At 32.1% G+C, this 9,829-nt stretch overlaps 2 protein-coding genes across 3 annotated transcripts; one reads left to right on the plus strand and one right to left on the minus strand.

The window, feature by feature from the left end:
* LOC111921673 (uncharacterized) lies at positions 1–1,406 on the plus strand. 2 transcript variants are annotated; one of them, XM_023917256.2, is made up of 3 exons: positions 1–182; positions 694–848; positions 944–1,406. In XM_023917256.2, exons 2-3 carry the CDS (start codon positions 707–709, stop codon positions 1,333–1,335), a joined length of 534 nt encoding a protein of 177 aa, XP_023773024.1. In that variant the 5' UTR covers positions 1–182; positions 694–706; the 3' UTR covers positions 1,336–1,406. The 2 variants fall into 2 exon arrangements, with proteins under 2 accessions (XP_023773024.1, XP_023773023.1); XM_023917255.2 differs by having other exon boundaries at positions 2–182; positions 657–848.
* A 2,061-nt stretch (positions 1,407–3,467) lies between these two features.
* On the minus strand, positions 3,468–6,058 carry LOC111921674 (homocysteine S-methyltransferase 2). The gene is made up of 7 exons (XM_023917257.3): positions 5,776–6,058; positions 4,823–4,879; positions 4,518–4,711; positions 4,314–4,443; positions 4,024–4,224; positions 3,886–3,957; positions 3,468–3,794 (listed from the first exon to the last, which is right to left on the minus strand). The coding sequence occupies exons 1-7, from the start codon at positions 5,950–5,952 to the stop codon at positions 3,648–3,650; spliced, it is 978 nt and encodes a 325-aa protein (XP_023773025.1). The 5' UTR covers positions 5,953–6,058; the 3' UTR covers positions 3,468–3,647.
* Positions 6,059–9,829: the final 3,771 nt, after the last annotated feature.

The following is a 9,829-nucleotide window of genomic DNA, read 5'->3' on the forward strand; positions in this document are numbered from 1 at the left end:
TTATACCCAGTTTTCGCGCACGAGGATCCGTCTTCTCAAAACAGGAGGTTACCTCGGCTTTGCTGATTTGGGTTTTACACTTTACAGCGCTCATTGCTGGTTGGAGTGTCAGTATTCTTTGAATTCCGGCGAACGACAACGAACGTAACTAGGGCCATCACTCCCATGTGTAGTTTCCAGTGGTATTATATCTCCTTTCTTGTGCTCTACTGATTTTAGCAATTAGGTTTTTACAAAATAGCTACTGTAAGTTACTCCACAACAAAATTGAAATTGGTAACCATTATCAAACACCGTTCCATAAGATCTTATCTATGTAATAGCTATGTCTTCAATTTTTCATGTTCATATGCCCAAAATCGAACTACGAATGAAACCCTAATTCCGCAATTGAATATAGTCTACCCTTACGATCTTTTGATAATACATGCTTATGTTAACATGCCCCACATTTGCTGTTGTGGTCCTCCTTAAGAGCGAGTATCTCTTTCACTATGCTTCAGATTGCACCATGAATTTCAATTAGGCAGATTTATGGTCTACCACTGGATTATCTTTGATTATGGTTTAGATTTCATGTTAATTTTCGTTATGGAAATATAGAGCTTTATGTTAAATAACACCAGATTTTCTAAATTAAAATCCCTTAATAATAGGGAATCATTAAAACAAGCTACCTGACACAATCACCAGATTTAGCGAATACATGATGAAACGAATGATGCCATGGAGTGACGATGATGATGATTCTTCAAGTCCTGATTCAGATGCTTCCGATAAAGATGAAAATCCAAAAAAGAACAAAAAGATCGTTTCTGGTGGTGGATCTGGATCAACGAAATCTAGAGGTAATAATTTAATAAATCTTCCATTTCTTAAACAACCGTGCATCATCATCTCCCTACATAAGCCTAGTTTTTGTTGTATTTTTTTTTATATGCAGTTGAATCTGTAAAGCGGAAGAGCAAAGGGATAGACTTTGAAGCGCTGAGTCAGCACGGGTATAGGGGCGGGTTGTCGGTCCTAAAAGTCCCTCCACCAAAAGAAAGCGACAAGGACCGTGATTGGTCGTGGTCAACCGGGCAGGGGCAGGACAGGCGGGCAGCAAATGAGACGGAAGAGAGCTACCAAGATAGACAGAAGACGAGAGCCATGTTGCTTGAAGGAGAACAGTTGGTGCATGCACGAACGCAGAAAGAGAAAAACTTGTTAAGCTTCTCACAGAAGGAAAAGAGGAAAAGGGATATGGGGCAGGCTAGTAGGGGTAAAAGCTATGTCGAAGAAGAGAAGAGATTGTTGAGAGAAAATGGGATTTACTCTGGCTTTGATGCTTGACACTTTATGATATGCCATTTGTCCTTGTACTCTTTCAACTTATGGGGAAAAAAACAAGTATTGCCTTTGAACTTGATTTTGATTACTCTTAATAGTCTATTTTGAAAATAGTTATCAAAATTATGTTCTTTAAAGCAAAAGTTAAGTTTGAGTTTGATCAAGAAATAAAACTCGATACATACAAACTTGATTTAGATAAAATTGATGACTGTTTTGCAAGTATTCGATAAAGCAATCTTGATACCAGTAATTGAATAGCTTGAAAATGTTTATCAGAATTATGTTTGTTAAAACAAGCTAAAAAAAAAAAAAAAAAAACGACGTGTAATTATTAACGGGATTTACATGAAGGTGCGACTCTTTCCAGTTTTATCCTTGTCATATTCATGGACTCTTTTTAAGTTTTCAACATTTTCTTATAAGTTTTCGATATATCCCAAATACATTTTGTTTGGGATTAAACAATAAACCATAATAAAGGATACCAAATTAAAGAGTTTGGTTAACTACTTGCAAGTTATTCTATCTAACTCACAAGTTAACTACACAATTGATGTATTTTATTCAAGGCATAGAATGCAATTTCAAAAGGTTAAAAATAAAAGTAAACATGACATTGCTTGTTCCAATGGATTCTTTGTGTCCAAACAAGTCTTTTCAAGTATTTAAAAATGAGAGAACTATTCAAAATAACTAAATTTTGTTCCAACAAGTTTTTAGAAAGATGACTCTGGAGCACCAACATATCTTCGATATTATATTGCTGATGTATATAGAAATACACGGTTTAATAACTTAAATTTTATTCTAACAAGTTCTTAGAAAGATGACTTTGGAGCACCATCGTATCTTCAATATAATATTGCTGATGTATATGGAAAATTGGCAATACAAGTTTTAATAACTTACTGGATATTTGACCAAGATGAAGATCGAAACAAAAACATGCAACACACAATCACATAAAAGTAACATTGATTGTATTTGTTGTCATTCAGGATGGAATGGGTATTTTCAGTAATGAAGTTTATAAAAAATAATTTGTGCAATAAGATAAATGATTGATTTATGATTGTCCAATATCGTATATTGAGACATATGTGTTAGATAGTATTACCAACGAAACAATTATATATTGTTTTTAAAATTTGAAAACTCAATGTAAACAATTGGAAGACATTTAAGTTTGATCTTTGGTACTGAGACCAACTCCAATCGACCGGTAAAATAGTGATTTATTGGTCAAAAAACCTCCGATGGCACGGTATAAGAAACGGCAAAATGGGGCGCATCTACAGTAACCCGCCAAATGGTGGGACACTGGCAAAACTCATATTCAATATAATAATATAATACTGTATTAATTTTGTATAAGATTAGATGACTTTTGTTTTTTCTTTTAAGACTTGGTTTTTTCGATTCATTCTTTTTTCCAGTATTTTTTTTTTCTATAAAACTGGTGTTCTGCTACCTTCATTTTCATTTTTGTATCTGCTCAACTGGAAATGTGGAGAGTGGAAAATGGTTTTCAAGAAATACATTGGTTGTAGTCTTGTAGAGGTGAAAGCATTTGGAGAATGAAAATTGGAAAGGTCAAGCAACTCAAACCTAATAGAATGGAATTGAGTTTGGAAAGGTCAAACATGGTGGTTTCAAGAAACCATGGATGAAGGTAGTCATTTTTAAGAAATAGTGAAATAGAGTGAGTTTCCACAAAATGAAAATAATAATTATTTATTAAATAAAAATATAAGTAAAGTTATTTTATTAATAAGATATTATATATATGTTTTTAATTGGGTATTTTTAGTGTGTGGTTGGAATGAGGAAAAAAAAATTAGCGTTCAAATCACACCAATTTAGTGTTTTTTTTAGTGTCAAGGTTGGAATTGGCCTAAAACCATGCGTTCCATTAGACAGTAGTATTGGCAATCCGACTTGATAACAAAACTTTTTTGACCCCTTTTTTGTTACGTTAATTTTAAAACACCACTGTTTATTAACTTGGAACTAGAGAAATTTCAAACTGCATGTCAGAATCACAACTTCCATATCTCAGTAAAAAGTTGTTTCTAGTCTTATTTTGCAAGCAACCTAATCGAATGATCAAACCTTACCAATGCAGTAAAAAGTTCAAAAAAAACATATATAATATTATATAATAACCAAAATTTAGCATAACTTAGATTCAGCGTAGTGCATTGGTATAGTTCAAACACCAGAAACTACATTAAAGTCGAAAGTCCATATAGCTCATTAGCCTCTACATAATAGGATCATGAAACATCCTTTTTCCCTATTTTAGAACCTCTTCACGCTGATCTGCTGGGAAGAGTTCTGCAGATGGCCTTAATAGTGTTGGGAGTAGTTCTGCAACAACCTCCTATAAGCGACGCTCCTATCTCACACCATTTATTCACATACGACACAAAATCTCCATCCGCAACTCCTGTGTTTTTCTGTCACCACAAAAAAAAAAAAAAAACATCACACTGTGTACTGTATACTGTGTACCTGTGACTGATGTGAATGAAATGAGGGAGTACTCACCACCCACTGTTTTATTTCAGCATCGTAAGTTTCACCGCTGTTTGGATAGATAAGTATCGGTTTACTTGTCACCTGAAAGAAAGATTTGTTTCGTCAGAAATAAAACAAGAAAATAATTATTATAAAAAGTAATAATACCTTTTTAATAGCTAGAATCAACCCACTGATAAATCTAGGTGGCGTACAGTTGATTCCAACAGCAACAACTTTCTTACATGCATCAGCAATTTTAGCACATTCACTCAACGAATCACCACTCACAACGTTTACACCATCTTTTGAGTTAAAAGAAAACCAAGCTGGGATTTTTATGCCTTCTTCAAGAATCTCAACAAAAGCCTGTTCAAGTATTCATAAAAAATTATCAATATTTAATATTCAATAACAATAGGAATCTTAAATCTTAACCATAAGCACAATTACACAACCTGTGCTTCGAGCTTATTTGGAACTGTTTCAAATGCGATGAGATCAGCACCAGATTCAGCTAAAATTTGAACTCTTCTCCTGTGAAAACTCTTTAAGAACTCAAGATTCATTGCATTGCCATAGTCCCCACTGTAACATAAACACAAGATTTCATGGAAATGTTTTTAAAATAATATAATGTGAAGTTATGGTTATTTAGTTACCTGTATTCAGAACCATCAGCCAGATATGCCCCATAGCTTCCTACAGATGCAGCAACTAAGATAGGCCTACAAGATTCACCATATTTTTCATAATATATATCCCTTGCTTCAAGGGCAATATCTACACTTTTTTTAAGCAGGGCTTCACTTTCCTCTTTAGAGAAGCCTTTGGCTTCAAACCCTTGAATTGTTGCCTGTCAAAAAATAGTAACTATTAAATTGAGAGAGAGAAAGAGTATTAAGACAATTTATCAACAAAAAATACTAGTGACTAGTGATGCTGATTTGGGGGAGTATTGTGTCACCTGATAAGATGCTGTGATTATTATATCTGCACCAGCTTCAAGATAATCAAGGTGTACCTGCAAATAAAAGAAAACGCTAACTTGTTTCAAACGGCATATCATGAGAACTCAGAACAGGACCACTGAAGAAATAAATGTAGTAATTATGATAGTATAGTCAAGAAATGGTCCTTATAGTATTGTACATGGGCCACGTGATTAGGATGCTGACAATATATCAAATCTTCTTGTCTATAGAATCATATCAATACAAGTTACATGGTCCTACTTCCCCTTTATGGACCTATATCCTATATGAATCCTGGTTTTATGAAGAGTATAAGACCATTTATCAACAAAAACTAATTGGATAGGTTATCTAAGGCTAATTGGGGATCTGGTAATCCAATTTATTTGTATTGAGAGTTAAAGCTAGCGTTCATCATCTTCCGAATCAACAAAACAGGCGCTCTGTGTGTGGTGCACACGTTACTAACAAAATAGTTGCTCTTCCTGAATGAGGAAGAAAAAGAAACTAAAATCTACAGTCACTCGATTATAAAAGATACACAGTTATTTCTTCGCAACTTGTTTCATACAGAGCAGCTCAAAAATAAACATGAAAACCGATTATTGATGTATAATCATCCTCAGGGAACAAAATTAATCAACGCAGAGATCGGAACCTCCTTCCAACTGTAAGAATCCTCGAGAAATTTTCTAAAATAAAACTCTGGCTCCTAATGTATAAGAGTTCGATTTCACCAGACACAAGTTTAGCATTTATGTTCGATCTTTTGTGCACCGACAAAAAGGATGTAAGTTAGTCGGTAGCCATGGCGTTTATTTATAAAACGGAAATAACATTGCATTCAAAAACTCTCAACATCCTCATCATTCGGTAGATTTTTGTTATAGAAACGACGATTACAACACCGGTAAATATACAGAGTGACAAAGAGGTTTTTGGATACCTGACGAACAAGGTTACCAGAAGTAAGGAGGCACTTGGCGCTCCAGAGAGGGTCGTTAAGGTCGGCACCATGTCTTTCAAGCTCCGTTGCAAGTCCACCGTCAATAACGGCCACGCCGCCCGATTTGCGGAGGAAATCATACATCAACGTATCTACGATGCCGTTGCTCAATCCCATTGTTCAGAATAATTTCTATTTAATTAACTGAAATAAACACAGAATCGACTTCTCTTCCGACGACGGCAGTGAAAACAACTCGATGATCGCTGAATCAGCCGAACAAGAAGTGTGTATTTATAGAAAGGGTCTGAAATCGGCGATTTGGTTTAAACTGTACTTGACAAAATGACCCCCTTAACATTCATATACGGCAGAAATAGCCCCTATTCTGTGATATCTAAAACAATTAACTACCTCAATTCAAAAATCTATTCTATTAATACTTCACCTCAAATTCATATTTACAAATGTTATTAAAGAGATGCTAACAGAAATTACATATATTTTTAATTTATAAGAGCATCTACCATAATTAATTATTTCAAGGGCAATTACTAATCTCTAGCCAAATTAAAGAAATAATTAGCAATTTTTAGCCAAAAATTAATAAATGTCCAAATATAGCCCACGAAACCGTAGGTTTCTATATTCATCTACTGTTTCGACAATTCGTCTACTGTTTCGTGTTTTGTATATTTTTTTTCATATCTAAGATACAAAACCGTAAGTTTTTTGAAATCTACGGTTGGGAAACCATAACCTACAGTTTTGGGAAAAAAATATGTTTTTTTTTTTTTAAGTCTACTGTTTTGGGGTTTAATCTAGTGTTTTGTTAAAAAAACTACGGTTTTTTTTTTTTTTGATATAGAGTATTAAAAAGAGTGTTTATAAGATGTAGAATTATTTTAACAATTATTTTGTTAAAACTTATTGAGAATTCAAAACAGTAAAAAACGTGTTTTTTCCCAAAACTATAGGCTACGGTTTAAGAAACCATAAATAAAACGATAGGAAACCGTAGATTTTAAAAAAACATATGGTTTTGTATCTTAGAAATAAAAAAAAAATTATACAAAACACGAAACAATAGACGAATTGACGAAACAGTTGACGAATTACCATAAAAGAGTAGTCAACGTTAGAGGTGGCAATCTTGTCGTGTCGTGTCGTGTCGAAACACTAAACGGGTTGAAAGTGTTTGACCCTAACCCAACCCGTTTAATTAACGTGTCGTGTCGTGTTAACTCATTTATTTTTGTGTCGAGTTCGTGTCGGGTTTCGGGTTAAAGGTATACCTTGAAATATGTCGTATCATGTGAGGTTAAAATATTGAGTATGTTGAAAAAGTAGGATTTGGGTAGGTGGAAAGGAAAAGCTAATAGTTTGAAGGGAATAGATGAAGTCATAGCAAGCTCAAATGACAAAATTTAAAGAGTATAAATTGGGGAGGTGGAGGACAAGATCATTAGGATGAGAGAGTGACTAAAGGGACTATATAGTTTGAGAGATAATGAAAAAACTGAAACTGAAATCTTGATCTAGATGACTAAGTCATTTCAACATTACAAAATAACTCAATCAAAAGGTTTTCTTTTAACTATTGTTTTGGTTTTGTATCTTTCTATTTTATTTAAAGAATTTAAAAATAAAAAAAAATAAAAATAAAAAAAAATAAAAAAACTTGTATATAAATAAACGGGTCATTTTCGAGTCATAGTCGAGTTGAAATTCTCAACCCTAACTTTACCCGTTTAGTTTTCGTGTCGTGTCGTGTCAACCCGTTTATTTAAACGGATTGAAATATCTTACCCAAACCCGTTTATTTCGTGTCGGGTTCGTGTCGAGTTTTGTGTCGTGTCAATTTTTGCCACCTCTAGTCAACGTCCGTTGACCGTAGTCAACTATGGGTTGACTACTCTTTTGTGGGCTATTTTTGGCTAAGAGATTTTTTTAGCTATTATTTGATAAGTAATTAGTAATTATGGCTAGATTTATATTTTCCCCTTATTTCAATAGCTTATTATATTTGCTATATAGGATTTTCATGTCTTTTAAAAATAAGACATTTATCTATAAATATCAGTTTTACTGAAAACTAATAAATATGTATTTAGGGGGTGTTTGGCTTAGCTTTTGAGAAGCCAAAAGATCTTTTAGAAAAAGATAGAAGCCAAAAGATGTTTGGCAAAACAATTTTAAAACCTACTTTTGGATTTTTGATAGAAGGAAAATCAACTTTTTGAAAAAGTCAGGAAAATCTGACTTTTTGCAACTTTTCCAAAAAGTATTTTTAGCCCTTAAAAAACTAAGTCAAACACCCCCTTATTCTTGTCCATTTGAAATATTTTATAAAGACCATTTATTTGGTTTTTCGTTTTAAAACACGATATTAAATCAAAAGTAACAAAATAAAGGTTTAATTTTATTTTATATATTTAAAAAGGATATTCGTCAGTAAAATATAACAAAGTTTTAAAATATATATGATTAGGGTCAAATAAAAATGATATTTAGATAAGATGTAGCATGTCATTACACAATATAGATACAATCATACAACATTAAAAGATTGGAGAAAAAAATAAGTGGTGGATATCATTTCCGAAGATACTCCAATTTAATACTGTATTATAAATATAAATTATTATCCTCATACCATTTTGTTAATTTGGTTTTGGTTTGTCCTCTTTTTCCTACAAATCAATACTTTTATTTATTTTTTTATATTTATTGAAGCATCATATATATATATATATATATATATATATATATATATATATATATATATATATATATATATATATATATATATATATATATATATATATATATATAAAAGTTCAACAGAGAACCATAATTATGGGTTTTTCAAGGAACCAATTTTTTTTTTCAACTTCTAGAGCTTATTCTTTATCGAAAAAAAATTTAAAAATATCTAAATTTATATATTAACATTGTGAATGTGAAAAATAATTTTCGGATTCACCATGTGAATCCAGATTCACGTTGTGAATTTTTGAAAATTCACGTTAAAAAAAAATTGAATTTTATATCATTGGAAAAAGGATAAAAAGTTATGAAGTTCTGTATTTTTAGTTTTTTTTTTTTAATAAAAAAAAAGTTCTAAAAGTTGAAAAAAAGATTGGTTCCTTGGTTAATTATGGTTTTCTATTGAACCTCACCATATATATATATATATATATATATATATATATATATATATATATATATATATATATATATCGGGGACAGTTCAATTGAGATTAAAAAAAAATTAGAGATCTTAAGATTTAATCTGAGTCATACATTTTTCATTTGCCGCTCTAACGTTCTACTGTACTGACAACAGCAGTGTATGTGTAATTATAAATGATTCTACATATATGTATGTTCACAGACTGAGTAATCATATATGATTATGACAGTTGGTGGCAGAAAATGTGGTGATGACAGCGGTAACGGTGGTATAAATGACGGAGGTGACGGTGATGGGGTCGGCTGGTGTCAAAGGTGGTGGTAATTATGGTTGTGGTGGTGGGGATGGTGGTGGAGGAGAAAGGAACGGACGACGCTATATAATTATTTATGATTATAACAGACCTACCGCGCTGGTACGCTGGAGTGTTAGAGCGGCAAACTTTAAATATGTGACTGAGGTTGAATCTCAAGATTTCTATTTTATTTTTAATCTCAACGGAACTTACATATATATATATATATATATATATATATATATATATATATATATATATATATATATATATAGCGAGAGAAAGAGAGAGGTAAATTAACATTCATAATAATATCTCATTTTAATTAATTTATTATATAAAACGACAGTTAAAAATATTCATAATAATATCTAATGTCAAAACCAAAGTATCAATAATCAAATCATATTATCATAAAACCATATTAGAGTGTAATCCCAAAGATCTCATATGCGGAAAACATAGTGTGATGCGTTGCGATCGAGCCGAATCTTTTCCTTTGAAAACGAAGTACCTAAAACCAAAACCGTAAACTGTAAGCACGAAGCATAATGAGTTCCCCC

The sequence above is a fragment of the Lactuca sativa genome, chromosome 9 (genome assembly GCF_002870075.4).
Source record: "Lactuca sativa cultivar Salinas chromosome 9, Lsat_Salinas_v11, whole genome shotgun sequence".
NCBI lineage: Eukaryota > Viridiplantae > Streptophyta > Magnoliopsida > Asterales > Asteraceae > Lactuca > Lactuca sativa.

What these genes read in the sequence shown, in the direction of transcription:
- LOC111921673 (XM_023917256.2), top strand. Translation starts at nt 707, where the DNA reads ATGATGAAACGAATGATGCCATGGAGTGACGATGATGATGATTCTTCA. An exon ending in TGGATCAACGAAATCTAGAG is followed by an intron (nt 849 to 943) that starts GTAATAATTTAA and finishes TTTTATATGCAG; the next exon opens with TTGAATCTGTAAAGCGGAAG.
- LOC111921674 (XM_023917257.3), bottom strand. Translation starts at nt 5,952, where the DNA reads ATGGGATTGAGCAACGGCATCGTAGATACGTTGATGTATGATTTCCTC. An exon ending in GCTGATGGTTCTGAATACAG is followed by an intron (nt 4,444 to 4,517) that starts GTAACTAAATAA and finishes TTTATGTTACAG; the next exon opens with TGGGGACTATGGCAATGCAA. An exon ending in CTGAAATAAAACAGTGGGTG is followed by an intron (nt 3,795 to 3,885) that starts GTGAGTACTCCC and finishes TTGTGGTGACAG; the next exon opens with AAAAACACAGGAGTTGCGGA.